We start from the raw sequence: 18,869 nt of genomic DNA, 5'->3' as shown, positions 1-18,869 counted from the left end.
TCGTAGCTGGGACTGTCAAGTTGACTACGTTTTTGCAGCACTACACACGCCTGTGGTTTCACCACATGAAAGCCCAGTTCTAACTTAGAGGAATTACCTAGGATGTGAAAAAGTATTTCTACACCGTGGCCGTGTTTTAGCGGCCAGGTGACGGCCATAGCAATGACGCTTGGAGGATTCTTTGGGCTAACACTGAGTACTGTAATCTACAGTAGAACACAGTCACATATTGTGTGAAACAAGTACAAAGGAAACCATATGGGTGTTCATGTTTCATTCATGTTTAGAGGGCTCTAACGTATAAAAACATTTAAAAGGTCGTAAACCGTTATTTTTATGCTACAACTATGATAGTATTTGACGTATTAATAATAATCCTACTGCGCAGAAATCCTTTGCTTGTGATGTCTAGTCCCAATTAACTGCGATAAATGAAGGACGACTGTACAACAAGCAATAACATAGTGTCATTACTTTGGAATATGCAGCCTATGAGAGATTTGTTAGTAAAACCATTTAGTAGGGGTGTTCGGGAAAAATCGATTCACATTCAAGTCGAGATTATTTGTTCTGATTCTAAATAGATTAATAATTTTCAAGAATTCATTGAAAAATATACTTTTGGGGGGGGTAGTATTTATCCAATAATTGTGTACATTATTGCATTTGCTAAAAAAAATTAAATACAAGTCGGGATGAGAACTTTTTACATTTGAACCAATACGGTACCAATTCAAGGTACCTTTTTGATTGATTGATTGATTGATTGAGAAGTTTATTGACATCTTAAAGAATTGAATCCATGTAATGCTTTAAAAAGGCAAATGGATGGCACAAAAAGCCAAAAGGCTATTTTCTATTGTTTCCATTTCCACCTGTGAACCAATATCGGTACTGACTGTTATAAATTTTTTATACTTTCTCAAATGTTCATGTGATAATAAATGTTATTCTTTTAATGATAAAATGAATTTGAAAAACATATTTTTTTGCTTTTTTTTAAGAATCAATTTTTGGACAAAATCATTCAACAACTATTGTGGATGTTTTATTATTTAAAAAACTGTTTCTTTTAATCATTTTTGGGTTTTTTTTTTTAGTATTGTATTTAATAAGTTTTGCATGTGTATGTCTTCTCAATTGAGTAGTTACAAATGCAGTACAAAAAAATATTTCCTTTTTAAAATTTCTATCCTACAAATTTCTATCCTATTGGGTTGGAGTTTCTGTATTTACTTTTATTAGTGATTAACATTCTGTGATCATTGTAAATAACATTTATTAAATACGCGTTTTAGGCCATAGGTATCAGTCATATGTCAGCAGCCAAAAGGAGCTTTTGCAACTTGTAACCTGTTTTGAAAAAGTTTTATTGGAATTTATATCAAATACTGTATATTACAAGATTTGATTCTGAACCGAATAGTCACCCCAAAAATCGGAATGCAATCAAATCGTGAGGTGCGCAAAGATTCCCACCTGTACTATTTTGTGATGTTTTCTTGATACTTAAACATTGCAGCATACAAGCTACAACAACACAAAAAATAAATCCAAGTTGAAGTTTCCTAAAGAAAACTGCTGGTATGTAAGTATATGGAAAAGAAGAAAATTAAATATATCAATAAACAAGCCTTTACAGTTTATTTTCACATTTCCCCCTTTATGATTGTAATCTGTAGGTGAGAACAGTGCATGTATGCGTTATTTTTTACTCTGCTTTTGTTGGACTACCTGCTACAAATACTTAATATACTTAAATACATTTGTTTGCCACCCAAGCCCTTGAGTCCGAGGCAACAGCAACCGGATGTGATGTCACGTGCAACCCAGCAATTAAACAGAGTGAATGTGCAACCTCCACCATTGCACCATTGGGGGAGGAGCTAAATTGGACACTTACCTTCCAAGTGGTCGTACGTTACAAGGCCCAAGGACACCATGAAGGCCAGTTTCTACATGAACAAAATACCAATCAGTGAGGTCATTACAATCGCATACAAGACAGCCATGTTTAGGCCCCCCACCCATAGACATCTTTTAAGTAGACGCAGCATCGACCGCTACTGCCTACTGGCTCTGACGAGACGTGGGGCCGCCATCTTGGAGTGGTGATCCGCTCCACTCAGTGCAATTAATTTGGCAGGAGCAATGAACTGTCAGCGCATTTAATTAATCTTACCTCACTGAATACCACTGATTTTAACACGTTTTTATTGTCATACGTGTAGCTATGATAAAGGACACATGTTTTGGCGTGATTTATTATTCATAGTTTGCTTAACTGTAATAGAATATTCTTATATGCTATAAATGACCAGACGTCCGAGATCAAAACTGGGAATATAATCCCAGAGAAGGGGGATAAAAACGGACAGCTATTTTTAAATTCAAGATACAATATGATTAGGTTATATAAACATGCGTATATCCTACATAAACACAGTATGAATACATTAGATATCTACACTGTATATATCTTAGGGACCTATAGACTGTATCTCTGTTGCTGCAGCAGCAGAGAGTTTATTTTGTCTTGACACTTTGTATTGATATTTTGTATTATATTCTTCCCTTAAATGATAATGTTTACAGTGATTGTTTTATATGTATTTTTATGTATGTCGCTTTGGATAAAAGCGTCTGCCAAATACTTAAACATAAACATATATAAACACCTGAAAGTCTTTATATCAGCCAAAACCACCAATCTGTTTCACTGGATTCAGAATAAAACCAAATTCTGTTTTACCCAACAATGTTAGTATTTGAATATTGTTACTTGAAGACTTATTCCTGGTTACAATTATACTGTTAAGAAAGTATTGTCATATACTTTGCCTAAAATGAGAATGCATCATAATCAGTGGCGGCTACGATTTCAGTACTATTGAAGATCTTTGCTCCTTCTCAACTTCTGTGGTAATATTCTTTTCACAAAATACAACCAATAATACGTTAATGTTAAATCTTACTTGTGAAAAGTAATCCCCCGATTCCCATTTTCAACAGTGCGCTCATTTGAGCAGGAAAACGCTGAACACCAGCCCGGCATCTTTGTTTTCTACCTGTCAACTGTCAGTTTAGGCTGCTCGCCGGCTCCTCATCACCACTTCAAGATGGCGGCCGAATTTCTCGCATCACAACAGCCAATGCTGCGTCTACTTATAAGATGTCTTTGCCCCCACCCCACCCGCCTACCTCTGGACTCTCCTCCTTCCTGGGTCTTGTAGGCGGAGACAAGGGAGGAGTAGAAGACGAGGGGAGGGGGACTGCCATCTTGTGCTCGGCACCGCCCCCTGATTTAACAGTCTGCAGAAAGGAGACGACAAGACTGTCACTAATCATCAGCGAGAAGCATCTCCATCAACCCACCGCTTTACCCACCTTGGAATCAGAGGCCAGGCTGCTGATCTGGCTCGGCTGGCTTGGGGTCAGGGTGGGGACCGAGGCAGGGTCTAGTGCCTGGGCCGGGCTGGCGATGCAGGCGGCGGTCGTAGTGACCGGCGTGGTGATGACGATGCCCGTCAGAGGGGTGGTGCCGGTTTTGACGCACGGCTGCCCGTTAACAATGCGGACCTGGTGAATGGGCGCCACAGACGACATGGAAGGCGACAACTTGGTGGCCAACATGACAGGCCTTTGGAGCAGCTGAGGGGCCGCCATCATGGGCGGCGGCGGAGCAGGGGCGATGGGGACATTGGCAGGAAAGGCGGGCTTTGGCCTGACCTGCTGATGGACGACAGCCAATCAGATAACAGCGACGACGCAACACAAGCAATCACTGCTGGGGAATGCCACTGTGTTACCTGTCAGAAAATCTGAAAACTCAGGTTAATTTAGCTAAAACAATGATTTAAAGTGCGTGAGAAGGTGCAAAGCTCGCTTAGACCACAGGGTCACTTGTTCACAAGTGTACTGAATAACAAGGCAGCAACAGAACCAATGTTGTAATCAAGGTGAGAAGCAAACAGCTCAGTCAAAATTAATTGCACTGATGAGTTGGTTGTTAACAACATTACAGCAAGTGTAACACGCAGGACTTTCACACCAACAGCTGGGAAGCGCAATCAACGTTTTAAAGCGCATGCAGAGGAAGATAATTGTCATACTTAAAATGCTAGTGATGTGCAATGCCACCGATTCTGATCTGATACGGGATAGAATGCAGGCTGGTATCAGCGATAATGATCCAATACTGTGTGCAAATACAACTGTCTCGTAAAAATGTTTGCCTACGGGGGATTATACTTATTTCACTCTAAGCTGAACTTCATCTTCACTTCTTACTTATTTCATAATAACCATATTTAGTTTGAACAACTAATACAAGTGTTTAGTGCCACATTGTCATCCCTCTGTACCTGGATAGTGCTTGACAGCAACGCCAAACCACACAACCACAGAAGTCTGTCTTGCTAGATCTAGCAGCACATGTTCTCTCTTCTTCAGTCTACCTCACAAATGCTTCGTATTTAGTGTTTTGGTTTAAGATGGGCTACTTAACGAGGTTTGTTGTGTTGCCACAACGCCATACTGTTTTTGACAAATATAACACACAGCATCTTGGCTTGTAGTGGAGCAGAAGTAGCTCTATACCAAGGTTTTCTCAAGTGTGGCTTGGGCACCATTTGCGAGCCGCAGCTAAATTTTTAACGGCTCGGCGCTAAGAAAAAACAAAAACATAAAACAGTGGAATAAAAGAACAGTCGGGTTAAACGTAACGAGAAAAAGTAGCTATTTTGATTATAAAAACCCAAAGCTGCCATGTAAGCTGTGTTTTTCTTTAAAGCTGTCATTGCTCAAAAAATAATATTGAATCCAAATCAATGTTATAATTTATTGACCAATTTAAAGGCTTCAATTACTTCACATAAAAAATTCCACTTTAAAATATTTTTGTGGGAAAATATTGCATATTTTGTGTTTACCATATAAAAAACTAAGTTTTCTTTGACAAAAAGGGCATAAAGCAAAAAAAAAAGATGAAAAAAATAAAAACCTAAAATTGACTGATTAATCTGAAGTTGAGCTTGAGACGTACGAGTTGGAAAAAAAAAAGTACTGTATGACTTATTTTCAACACTTTTATGAGTGGGACCCTTTTACAGACATGTGAGCACCTTTTGAGGAAAACTGAGGAAAATTGGTACTAAAGTGCTCCACGTAAGCCCCGAAAGAAAATTTTTAAAATCAAGACTACATTTCCTGCAATTGGGTGCATTTCTACAATATATTTCATCTTTTATTGTCATTTACAAACCTCTTTTGGCTGTCTTTTTGACACTTACATGTTGCATGTAATTTACCACAGAATTTGTTTTTTTAGTAAAAAATGTATTAACATTATAATCAAATTTAAATTGTAATGTAAAAATCTATAACATGCATGCAAACAACCCAGAAAAGGCTTACCATTTGGCGACTTTATCCTGTAGCCACGCCCCCTCGGGTAATATACTTCCTATGATCTCCGTTTGCATCAGTCACGTCAAAAATATACTTTCTCGCTTGCGACTTATAAATGCTCTAGAACTGCAACTGGTTCGGAACTAACAGTGTTCGGATGGTAATCATCCAAATACGATTAGCAGCAAAATAGAAAGCCGTCAACGAGGCTCGGAGAATGAACACAGGCGACAACAAGTAAGCAAGCTCAATGATGCTAACTAAGCTCACGAGCGACCTTATTTCGGCGCCCCTAATTGTCTCCCTGTCCTGCAATTCAGTGCAGCGTTTAGGCAAGAGGATCAGCGTTGTACCTCAAATTTCAACAAGCTTTGTTTGTATCAGATTTTTTCATATTTTGTTAAAAAAAACATGGAAAATGATATTTTGATGCCAAAACTAATGTTCAAAAACACTGATTTCCTTGTTTTCGCGGACATTTCAAAAACATTTTAACGATCATTGTTTAAAAAATAAAAATCAATTATTACTTCACATCAAATATTCCACTCACAATTTTTTATTGGGGAAAATATTGCATATTTTATGTTTTTGCAATAAAAATCGGAGTTTTGACAAATAGGGCTTAAAACATTATAAAAAATAACCATGTCGACAGATAGACCTGAATTTGACCTTAAGCGTCGAAAAAAAAAAGAACATATTACTTATTTTTAACATTTTTATGACTGAGACCCTTCCAAACTTCACCATATATATATATATATATATATATATATATATATATATATATATACACACACATATATATATATATATATATATATATATATATATATATATATATATATATATATATATATAGAGAGAGTATTGATTTTGATAATGAAAAATATCAAAATGGCCCCCGCATAATTTGATTTTTCAGTGAGCGGCCCTCAGTGGAAGAAGTTTGGATACCCCTGCTCTACACATTTATATTTCAAGAATCAACTTTTTAGAGCATAAGGATCATCTGGTATCGATATTTCAGTATCACTGCGCACATCTCTATCAAATGCAGCTACTGCCATAGGTAACTAAAATGATATCAGGAGGTTGCCTAAAATCTTTTTGACAAGGCGCGAAATTCAGACCCTGGTTTTTTTGCATTTGCAGACCACACAGCCATCAACTTTAAGAGAGTCTGCAGATGATTGACTACAGGTGTTAATTGGAGCATTTGCGGCAGTAGTCGTATTGATATAGGCAGCAGCATTACTAAGAATATGTTTTAAGTATTATATATAAGCAGTTAGAACACATCAACAGCCACAAACATTGGTAGCCGCAGAAAAACAATTACACATACATTAAAAAAGCAGGGGACAATACAAAGCACCGCATCCCCGCCCTCAACCCGCATGTCAGTGCGTAAAGAAAAGAGGACAGAGAGAGACTGTTATAGTGCCATGAAGCCAGCCATGTGAGTTTTCTGTCCTCTACTGGAACGACAGAGTCCTCTTGACTGCCCTCTCTTGAGTTGGGCACGCACGCACTCACACACACACACACGCACAAAGTGTCAGGCTGGTCAAGTATGAAGGCGGGTCTTTAGGTGACGCACCTGCGGCTGAAAGGTGGGTGGTGTCATCAGTCTAGGAGGAGGGACAAACTGGGGGACTTTGATTGGCTGGACGGCCTGCAGCTGAGACAAAACCACAGCAGGTCGTTTGTCTGCAGCGTCCAACCGGACACCTCCTAACTTCCGACTTAAAATTTCCCGTAACATCCCGATACCAAGTCAGCCATGACTTGTTGATGACACCATGAGGGTTCTGAGCAAAATTCAAGGGCTAAACACTTAAGTGCCATCAACAATCTTATTGGGCGACAGTCACTCCTGCATGTTGAACCATTTGATACCACAAAACTTATCTAGATAGTCCAGGACCCCCTTAATGAGACAATACACACATTATAAATAAGTTGTGGTCGTGGTGCACTCTAAATAAAAGTATGTTTCACTTTAAAGATACCCACTTCAGCCTCTTTTACAAAAAGATGCCGCAAAACTGGCACTTGGCAGATATAACAGCAGGATTTATTTGCAATTGCTCGCCTGTGTCTTTCACACTAAACCCACTTAACCTCTTTGACATGGACATACGTGCTTACGGGAGAGGACCTCGGCCCCAACACGTTACAACAAACACGCGTAAACCAAAACCTGCACACACATACGTACCAGCATGGCGTTCTTGGACACAAGCCTCACAGGTTCCGAGCTGTGAGCGCTCAGCTTGCCCATCACCTGCAGGTTGATGGGGGCGTTGTGTAAGTCCGGTTTGGAGATGGCGGTGGTTACCATGACGGTGGCCGGGCGCTGCGGCAAGACAGAGCCAGGCAGGGTGGGCGTGGCCGCCGCTTTCAGCACGAGAGGTAGAGTCTTGGCGGTGAGGACTGGCGTGACTGTCAGCGTCTAGAAAGGTCACAGTTTGCCAAGCAGACTCGCTTAGTACCCATCAATCAATTGGTTGTTGAAAGCATAATGGGTGAAACTTGGAATTTTAAAAAGAACCCGTTATACCAAAGACATTTTTAAAGATGTTCTTACAGTAAAGTGTTTCAAGAGCCAATATGTGAGCAACAAACGTAAAACATTTGACACTTGTTTGCTCAACCTTTGAGAGAAAAGGTCCTCAAACACTTGCTTTTGAAGCTGCAGCTTTTCATGACACTTTTCAAAATTTGCATTTTCATGGAAAAAATTGGACAAGATACCACCTTTAACCCACTCCGAGCAGGATAAGTATACATTCCCTACTTTTGTAAAAAAAAAAAAAAAAAAGTATCAAAAGGCTTCATTACACATCTTAAAATGACACTCAAAGCTCTACTAACTAACCCAACACTCTGTTGCTGTTTAAATTTGAGTGTAATGTTAGCATAGTAGCTCACATGGCTATGCTAGTTTTGCTAATGTTTGTGGCTTCTTCCCACTCATTATTGTTAGGGGTGCATGATAAAATATAAGGTATGAGTAATTATGACGTTATATCAATAAATCTGATAACATTAAAAAAAAAGTGCTGATAAAAAAAAATAATTAAATGCTCTGGTGAGGCAAGATTACCCATACAGTGCCGCAAGTGGGTTACATTGAGCAAAATATTTATTTATCCTACTTTTTCTGTGCTATAAACGGCCTGTCGTAAACTTACCCTCCGCTCATTGTAAACAAAATTGCGTCAATCATGTGGGACTCCTTTATTGTTTCAGAATAAAATATTTGCACTAAATTTTCTCCAAGCATTGAGTAAAAAACAAAAAATGGGCTTCAACACATCAAACCTTATCAGTCACATGAAGTGCCAGCATTGCAACAACAATGTTTTGAAAGCCTATACAGAGCCCTTCTTGGAGGTGGACAAAAAGTTAATTATCATTAAAGCTACAAACACACAAAAGCGTGTTCCCAGTAGGGCTTACTAAAAGCACTTTTAAACGGTCTCAATTCCAGCATTAATGTTAGGTCTTGTGCAACACACTTTTAATATCGTGGGACCTTTGACACAAATTTAAGTGGCTGACAAATATTATATAATAGGCAACCTTTAGTATTATGCCCATCGTATGATGTTCCCTATGTTACAGCGTCTGTGTCTTTGGTGCATGTACTTGTGAATGCAGGTGCTTTCTACCTGCTGTAGTCCTCCAGGAATCTGTTGAGTCTGCAGCAGGTTGGTGGGCTTTAAATCAACCCCAACAGGAGGTGTGTGGACCTGCAGCTGCACTTTGGCTTCTGGCTCCTGCTTGACCAGCAGCTCCTTCCTCAACTGCTCCACCACCTTTTTCTGTCAGAGGAAAACAGAATACAACAATCAAATCAAATCGTGTCACAACCTTACTAAATGTTAGCAGTCTTTTTGTATTTCATTCTTTGGTCCATTCAAGTGTATGTGTGTGTGTACAATCCTGGTACCTGATCAGTCAGTACTTTTCTATGAGTCTAATTTCTCAAATGTGATTTATTCTATTTTTTTGTGAAGTCCCAGTTTACATGCTCCATCTGTGATGAGATTGTTGGCCATATGTTGTATGCCTCTTATACACTATGGGGCGATTGTGGTCATTTCAGCTTGTTTAGTTTAGTAGAAAAAGAGAGTGCTACATGCTAATAACCGAATTAGCAGCTGTCACTGACAAAATCTCCGGATCTAATGTATAACTATATCTTGCCACTGCTATTTTGTGTTGTTTGTAATGTTTTATTGTGTTTAAATGACATCTGCTTTTGTTTATTGTGATCAACAAAGACAGAAAAATATTGCTATTGTGGTGGACTGCTGGATTGAAATCAAAGTACCCAGTGAAATATTTGAAATTGTTGGTTTACAAGTAAATTACATTGTCTAAATTTTTGTATATGGACATTTAATTCTTACTAAATAAAGTATGAATAATGATGTTGCTTGAGGATGTTTTGAATGAATGAGCTTGAGGCAGAGATACTTCATGTGATCTACTACTATTTAATATTGTGTACTTACCACTGACTAACAAAACACACAAGTATTATTATCACTCTGTATTAATTCCATTCTGTATACAAAATATGGCTGTTTATAGGTTTCTCTCCACTGCAATGTGGAAATTAAAAGGTGCCATATTATTTATCATTTATATGTAATGTGGCCAGAAATGGTACTGCAATCACGGTCAAAATTCCGTAGTCCCCTCCCTCTCTCACTGACTGAGGTTGCTAGATAGGCAGCCAAATGCAGCTCGATCGACTGGGCTACTTCAAGGAACTTCAAACTTCCACTGCCTCTTACTAGGGGCTGAGGCGCTGGGACCATAACAGCTGAATAGACAAGCGTTTTGTCAATAACAAATCTCTAACCAACACACTTTACACAGAAATTTGGCTATTTTCAGGAAGAAGAATGTCATGCCTGCGTACAATATCACAACAAATAGCAATCATGTGATTATTGTCAGTACTATCAGAAAACAAAGCCTAAAACAAACTACAACCAACGCTAGCACTGGTTATACTGGTGAAAAGAAGTAGAGCATGCTTAGCAGCCTAATGTACGCCCAAAACTAAAAAGACGACATTTTACCAAAGTATGCCTATAGGCTACACGAATGAGAAATTATTTTATCATGTGATTTGGCTGTCTCCATACATTTCACATTGCCATGATGACTGCCGTGCTAATGTTAGAACCCATTTCCTCAGCGTGTCAGCATATTGAGAAACGAAATAGGCACTGACACTACCCATATCCACATAGGTTTTATTTGTCGAAAATATATTTTGCCCTGTCAGTTCGAATACACGTCGACATACGGGCTAACGGGAATATATTTCCCCTGTTAGCCTATACGTTGATGTGTCATTGACCGGGCTAGCATGCGAGGAGCGAAGCACCAACAAACTAAGCATCCATTGCACGAACATACTAGCTTTGTTAAACAAGGTATATGACTGTATTGGACAATATAGTTTACATACGAAATGTCCATTCCTATCTATTACCAGTCATAAGAAAACGTAAATGCCTAACTTACCTATCAAGGAGAAAATTAGCAAGTTTGGCGTCAAATGAAAAAATCTTCTCCACTTTCAATCGTCTTTATCTTTCAAAAGGCATCCCTGATACAAATTCTCGTTTTGTTCCTGGCTTTGTCATGAATAAGTAATGACGCCTTTTAGATTTACTAATGTCTGACACATTTAGTAACTTTACCGGTGGCAGTAGCCAGACGAAGAAGGCGGGGCGTAACTGGCAGCCTGGATGACATACTCACATACTTTCTAATTGGTCAAACGGTAGAGTGTAGGACATCGAAATGAAAACTAAGATTTCGGGGCAAATCTAAATTTGAAATGAGCATATCCCGGCTGAACTACTGTTATCAGTTAATCAGTTATAGAGGTAACGGTATTCGAAAAGAACATGATTTATTAATGCCTTTTGACATATCGTAATTTTTTTAATGATGATTCGACATGAAATTATTACATATGGCTCCTTTAAAAGTGTATTCTTTGAGAACATTCTGACACTTATTAAATGGGTGGGTTTTTATTTTAGAATATATATCACGTCATATCAATATCATATTATTGTTGTGTTTCAACGGCACACACAAACCACAATAAAAATAGCATGTGGTTAAAAATAAAATCCCACCAAAAAAGTAAAGTAAAGTTTCTTAAAAAGGGATGGAGTGTGTGCGTGAGTGAGTGAGTGTGTGTGTGTGTGTGTGTGTGTGTGTGTGTGTGTGTGTGTGTGTGTGTGTGTGTGTGTGTGTGTGTGTGTGTGTGTGAGTGCGTATGTGTGTACCTGCTTCTCACTCAGTGCAGTGATCTTTGCTTGAAGCTCATGAAGTTGTTTCTTCAGATCTGCATTCTGTGAAGGAGGGGGGAAAATCGTCAGTCAGCGCCACGATACATGTGACAACTCGTTCATGAAAGTGCAGCTGCAGGTGAGTTTACCTGAGGGTCCTGCTTCATCTGGGCCACCAGTTTCTGTGAACAACAATAAATGGTCACAAGATGGACGGCTATCAGATTAATTCCAGAATACAAGGTTTAAGTGGACTAACCCAACACTACACTTGTTCTATAAAATGTATCCAGCCTTACACATGGGTAAAACTAATCCAACCTTAAACATTGGTCTAGACAACCAATCTCTAATACACCTGGTTGTGGAGAACTAATCCCTAGTACATCTAGTTCTGGTACAGTAGTATAACAATACACCTGGTTCTAGAGGACTAATTCCAATACACCTGAATGTGGTGGATTAATTCAACATCACTGGTTTTTGAGAACTAACACCACAATATATCTGGGTTGTGACAGACTAACCCCTCCATACAATGGATTCAAGGGGACTAACTAACTAACTCCAATATACCCCATTAGGGGACTAACTAACTCCAATATTAGGGATGTCCCGATACAACTTTTTCACTTCCGATACGATACCGATATTGTAGCCTTGAGTATTGGCCGATACCGATATCAATACGATACGATAAAGGCACGAATCATACATATATTTATTCCTTATTTTGTTGTGTGGAATGTTAGAAAAGGCTTGATAAAGTGATGTTACTGTTACTGATGTTGTAGTGTTAAAACAGAAAACAATAGTCAGCAAGAGTAGGTATAGGAAAAACTGACCCATTTATTATTAACCAATTGGTTACATAAATTTTAACCTTCAACATAAGAGTATTACCTCAACAAATCCAATAAAAACTAAATGTTATATTTAAAGTGCAAAATAACCACTAATACCAACATAATTATACAATTGAATAGAATAAATTAAAAATAAATTAGAAGACCCTGAAAAATAACCTAAATAAATCCAATTAAAAAAAAACAAACGTTTTAAAGTGCAAACAATTCAAGTTCACTTCAGTTATTTTTTTACTGTCAGCATATGTTGGAAACAACTGTGGGCAGGGACAAAAACAACAAAAACAACACAATATTGTCCACTGTCCAACTGCTCTAAGTTAAGAGTTCACAGCTCCAGTTTCACTGACTGACTGACTGCCCAAAACAATGTAGCAATTACTCTTAGTCTTCACTGAAGAATAGTGTTAACACAATAAACATATCACTCTAATAACAAGAGCATAAAACAAATAATAATCAGTCAGTGCTGACTACCCTTACTACTCGTCCTCCTCCTCCTTCTTCTCCACTTTCTGCAGTCCGAGTATAATGTGGAGATTTTTTTTAAGAAGATAAGCATTTCGGCATGTTGCATTTAGGGCTGAAACGACGCGTCGACGTAGTCCGTCATCGGTTACGTAAATACGTCGAGGACGTTTTTGTTCGTCGACGCGTCGAATATTTACGTCACACTACCGTCATGGCGGAGCGCAAAGCAGACGATGCGAGCGGTGCGAGCGAGGGGAAAAAAGCACGCCAAAAGTCGTCAAAAGTGTGGGAGTATTTCAATAAACGGCCTAAGAAGAAACGCTACTTTTATCTACATTCAGCTCGCTACTCGCTACTAATTTGTATCGATCTGTTAATGCACGCTTTGTTTGTTTTGGTCTGTCAGACAGACCTTCATAGTGCCTGCCTTACTGGTGACGTTTCACTTCGTTCCACCAATCAGATGCAGTCACTGGTGACGTTAGACCAATCAAACAGAGCCAGGCGGTCACATGACCTGACTGGCTCCGAGCTAACTTCGGGTGTTACCATTTAGTGGTCAATTGTACGGAATATGCACTGTACTGTGCAATCTACTAATAAAAGTTCCAATCAATCAATCAAAAGTGTGAAGGAAAAAAGACCCTTTTTTTATTTCAACCGTAAAGACTGACTGCACAGTTCCTGTCTTCACAATAAAAGTCCCGCTCCATCGTGCCTGCGCTTTCAAAATAAGAGTCTCCGAAAGCCAGCGCAAACAAGCTAGCAAGCTACGGAGTTTGCCGCCAATGTATTTCTTGTAAAGGGTATATGATAGGCTCCAGCGACCCCCGCGACCCCAAAGGGACTAAGCGGTAGAAAAATGGATGGATGGATGGTATAAAAACGAATATGGAAGGTGGACAAATAAGATGCCAAATAACAACCACTTTCATGTGGTATTAGACAGAAAGGAGGAACTTTTTTTCTCCTCCATTTGAAAACGTGGACGTTACCAGCACTGCTTCCTGATTACAATCAATGCAAGTCATCAGAATCAGGTAATACACCAACTTATATTCTTGTCTTCATGAAAGAAAGGAATCTATATGTTAAACATGCATGTATATTCATTAAAACACCTTTAACATGTAAACAAAAACGGCAAAATAAATAAATATAAATTATATACTGTATATATATATATATATATATATATATATATATATATATATATATATATATATATATGTGTGTGTGTGTGTGTGTGTGTGTGTGTGTGTGTATATATACACATATATATATATATATATATATATATATATATATATATATATATATATATATATATATATATATATGATATGTGTGTGTATGCTACTCATCAGTTACTCAGTACTTGAGTAGTTTTTTCACAACATACTTTTTACTTTTACTCAAGTAAATATTTGGGTGACTACTCCTTACTTTTACTTGAGTAATAAATCTCTAAAGTAACAGTACTCTTACTTGAGTACAATTTCTGGCTACTCTACCCACCTCTGCTAATAATGTTGTTGTATGCACACTGTGTCGAGCGGAAATGGAAACTAAAGCACCGTTTCGCTCTGAGAGGAGCGTTTGGCGTGCCTGTTCAGTGTTTACAAAGACGCGCTCCTCTTTAACGCTAACGTTAATTAGTTGTGCAAATACCTTTTACAACATTAACAATTACGTATACTATGTACAAACCAACAATTAACTTTCACTTTAATCCTACTATCATTGTTGTGTTATTAAGCAAAATAAGCAAAAGTTTTACTTTTGTTGAAATGTTTACACTGTTGTTACAGAATATTTCGTTTTGCACTTTTTTGTATTGGATGTTTATCTTTATTTTTGCACATTTTAGCAAATAAGCAATACTTTTACTTTTGTTGAAATGTTTACACTGTTGTTACAGAATATTTCCGTTTTGCACTTTTTTGTATTGGATGTTTATCTTTATTTTTGCACATTTTAAAGCAAAATAAGCAATACTTTTACTTTTGAAATGCTTATACTATTGCAGAATATTAAGATTTGCACTGGATGTTTACTTTTATATTTGCACATTAAAAGCAAATAAGCTACTTTTAATTTGGTTAAATGTTAAAAGTTTTAAATGTTTACATTGTTACAGAATATTTTGTCATGTTGTTGTCAATGTTGACTGAGTGGCCATACTTTTTTTTTTTGTAAATAAAAGCCATGCCTTTTGAAAAAACTGGCCTAAATTTATTTTTTCATCTTCATTTTAAATAAAAAAAATAATCGGTAAAAGGAAAAATAATCTATAGATTAATCGAAAAAATAATCTATAGATTAACCGATTAATCGAAAAAATAATCTATAGATTAATCGATAGAAAAATAATCGTTAGCTGCAGCCTTAGTTGCATTTAGCGGCAACGTCTTTGTCCGAGTTTAGGTTAAAATACTTCCACACAGCTGACATCACTACATTTTGCTGCAAGCACACGCGTTGTCGTTGTTGTGATCACATGGGCTGTGCATGCTTGATCAGAGACGCTCTTCTTCCGCGGCCGGCACCAACGTTAATCAAGGGGCATTGCCGCCACCTACTGTGTTGGAGTGTGATCAAACCAGAGTCACCTATTATAGACGTGCTGCAGCGGTACATGGACAGCTTATATCGGAGCGCTTATATCGAAGTTTTTAGATTCAGTCCGATAAAATCCGATATTCACTTTTTTGGCTAATATCGGACTGATTTCCGATATCAATATCGGATCGGGACATCCCTATCCAATATACCCAATTACGGCAGAGTCAGACTAATACTACAATATACCTGGTTTAGGCAGACCAATACAACACGACAGCTAACCAACTATACAACTTGTTCTGTTGGGATAATTCAACACCACACCTGGTTCTAGAAGACTAGCCCCTAAAACACTGGTTATGGAGGAATAATCCCTAGGAGGGCACAATATACTTTTCTTAAAGCCGATACCGATCAACAAATTACTTCTGGAGACCGATACGATAACTTTTTTACACCTTGAATTTTGAAATGTATTTTTAACTGTAGTTTGTGCACACCTTTCTTTATGGCTGGCTTTGGGGCAGCTTCTTCGCAGTGCAGGCGACTTTGCAGGATTTCAAAACATTGTCTTAGCGATGCTCGCTTTTCAGGTGGCTGATAAGGCTTGATGTGTGAAAGCTTAATGTTTTTTCACCTCCTCGCAAAATGTTTGCAGAATATTTGGTGCAAATAGCACGCAAAAGTAGACGTGGGCCGATATTTGATAAGTCAATCGAAAGATAAATGAAAATGAACTCGATAACTTTGCCAGCCTCAACAAATCGCTATGTGCATGCGTGTTTATGGGCTGCAAGAGCGGTCCCTCTTTGCATCAGTTTCAGCAGCTTCAGGAGTTTGTACTACATGCGCATAAATTGTAATAACTATAACCGCGATAAACCTCCCAACGGTTAGCATTACCGTATTAAATTTAAACGATCAAAAAAACAGGACTGATAACCACTTTGATAAAATTATGGACCGACTAGCATTAACTTGCTAGCTATCTTAAATGCTGACATGAAAACAAGAGACAATGCATTTTTTTACTAAAAAATATCATACTCCAATCTAAATTTACACATTACTGTCTAAATTACTAAGATACAGTATTTACGTTGCACATAATGGCTGTGGTGTCTTTGCACAGTGTTCGTCACATAAACCGCAACTGAAGCCAAGTGATCACCCAATTTGCATTTAGTATTGAAAAACATTCTAAAACGTTTACAAATCAAAATGGAAGAAGATAAGCATATTTAAAAACACAAATGAAAATAATATGGCTCTTTAATGTTTCCCTGCCCAGAAAATATATGGTGTGTCTTTTTATTTTAGTTATTTAAAAAAATAATACAACTTGGTTAAGAGATTTTAGTGTGAGTTAGTACCGTATTTTTCGTATTATAAGTCGCAGTTTTTTTCATAGTTTTACTCCGGAGCGACTTGTGTGAAATTATTAACACATTACCGTAAAATATCAAATAATATTATTTATCTCATTCGCGTAAGAGACGAAGCAAATGTCCGCAATCGTCACACACGTCAACCAATAAGAATTCGGCGGGGGCGGGTCATGGCAGAAGTGCATTGTGCGTCATGGCAGAAGTGCATTGTGGGTCATGGGATGCTAACTGCTGCTACATCCATAGCTATTAAAATGGATTATTTCAACATTGGCGGTAACTTATAAAAACTGAGAAGGGCTGAACTAAAATGGCACCGAAAAGGAAATCATATACTGCAGATTAGAAGCCAGACGTACTGAAATATGCAGCAGAAAACGGCGATCTAGCAGCAGAAAGAAAGGAAACGGCGCATACCAGATTTCATCGGATTTAGCGATCGGGAGTGCAGATTGTTTGGTAAACGTATAGCACGTTCTATATGTTATAGTTATTTGAATGACTCTTGCCATGATGTGTTGCGTTAACATACCAGGCACGTTCTCAGTTGGTTATTTGTGCGTCAAATGGCGTACGCTTATTCAGCCTGTTGTTCACTATTCTTTATTTATTTTAAATTGCCTTTCAAATGTCTATTCTTGGTGTTAGGTTTTATCAAATAAATTTGCCCAAAAAATGCGACGTACATATGTTTTTTTCCTTCTTTATTGTGCATTTTCGGCCGGTGCAACGTATACTCCGGAGCGACTTATAGTCCGAAAAATACGGTAAGTAGTTTTTTAGCACATTCAACAATACCTCAATAACGATAATCTACTCAGTGGCTTAGTGGTTAGAGTGTCCGCCCTGAGATCGGTAGGTTGTGAGTTCAAACCCCGGTCGAGTCATACCAAAGACTATAACAATGGGACCCATTACCTTCCTGCTTGGCACTCAGCATCAAGGGTTGGAATTGGGGGTTAAATCACCAAAAATGATTCCCGGGCGCAGCACCGCTGCTGCCCACTGCTCCCCTCACCTCCCAGGGGGTGAACAAGGGGATGGGTCAAATGCACAGGACAAATTTCACCACACCTAGTGTGTGTGTGTGTGTGACAATCATTGGTACTTTAACTTTAATTTTGGTCACATTAACCGTGATATGAAATGTATATATCATTAGATCCCCAGTTTGTACCGTAGCAGAATAAAAGGAAGGGGATGAAGCCTCTCGTCATTCTTTATTATGTATTATCATTACATCAGTGGTTAATTTGGACTAAAAATAATGATGACAATAATATCGTTTATCGGCAATAATTCGTAGGTCAATATAATGTATTGTCCAGCAAAAGTTGTTAATGGCCCAGGCCTACGCAAAATGTCTTCCTCTGAAAAAGCATTAAACTCGCATAATTGGGGTGTTTGTTTGTTTTTTAAATCAAATCAAACTATCTGAATAGCAAAGCTATTTTTAATCTGATTTAATCGGTATGACGTCGTAATTTCTCATATCAGCCTGATTATTATCTGTCCGATATTTATCGCGCACCAATACTGAACGCACAATACACCGAACGATAGAAAACGATGTCCCAGTACTAGGGATGATGTTCAAAATCGGTTCTCCCGGTTGTTCGATAAGAAAAGAACCGATTACATGGACTCGATTCCCTTTTTGAGAACAGGTTCCCGTTATCGAGACCACTATAGTAAAGAAAAAGAGTTGGTTCTTTATCCGAATCCCTGGGAACAAATCCCTTCTCAAGTACAGGAAATGCCCCGTGGGACTGCCCATTTGATTGTAGACTCTTACTGACACCTTGTGGCGATATGAAAATACTACGTGT

The 18,869-nt window shown here is 38.2% G+C and overlaps 1 protein-coding gene across 8 annotated transcripts in view; it reads right to left on the bottom strand.

Moving 5' to 3' along the window:
• Positions 1-18,869, bottom strand: part of phf21ab (PHD finger protein 21Ab) — a 38,328-nt gene that overhangs the window by 11,550 nt on the left and 7,909 nt on the right. For 3 of the 8 annotated variants that reach the window (XM_061924965.2, XM_061924963.2, XM_061924958.2), the window contains exons 5-12: positions 11,900-11,932; positions 11,748-11,813; positions 9,093-9,245; positions 7,637-7,870; positions 7,016-7,096; positions 3,388-3,732; positions 3,202-3,312; positions 1,904-1,955 (exon numbers count right to left, since the gene is read on the bottom strand). In XM_061924965.2, the coding sequence (XP_061780949.1) occupies positions 1,904-1,955; positions 3,202-3,312; positions 3,388-3,732; positions 7,016-7,096; positions 7,637-7,870; positions 9,093-9,245; positions 11,748-11,813; positions 11,900-11,932 (1,075 nt within the window). The remainder of the gene's footprint in view (positions 1-1,903; positions 1,956-3,201; positions 3,313-3,387; positions 3,733-7,015; positions 7,097-7,636; positions 7,871-9,092; positions 9,246-11,747; positions 11,814-11,899; positions 11,933-18,869) is intronic. The other 5 variants (XM_061924964.2, XM_061924960.2, XM_072911859.1 and 2 more) reach the window with 3 other exon arrangements.

Source organism: Nerophis lumbriciformis, linkage group LG29 (genome assembly GCF_033978685.3).
Source record: "Nerophis lumbriciformis linkage group LG29, RoL_Nlum_v2.1, whole genome shotgun sequence".
NCBI lineage: Eukaryota > Metazoa > Chordata > Actinopteri > Syngnathiformes > Syngnathidae > Nerophis > Nerophis lumbriciformis.
The sequence above is the reverse complement of the archived record's forward strand: the minus strand, read 5'-3'. Positions and strand labels throughout refer to the sequence as shown.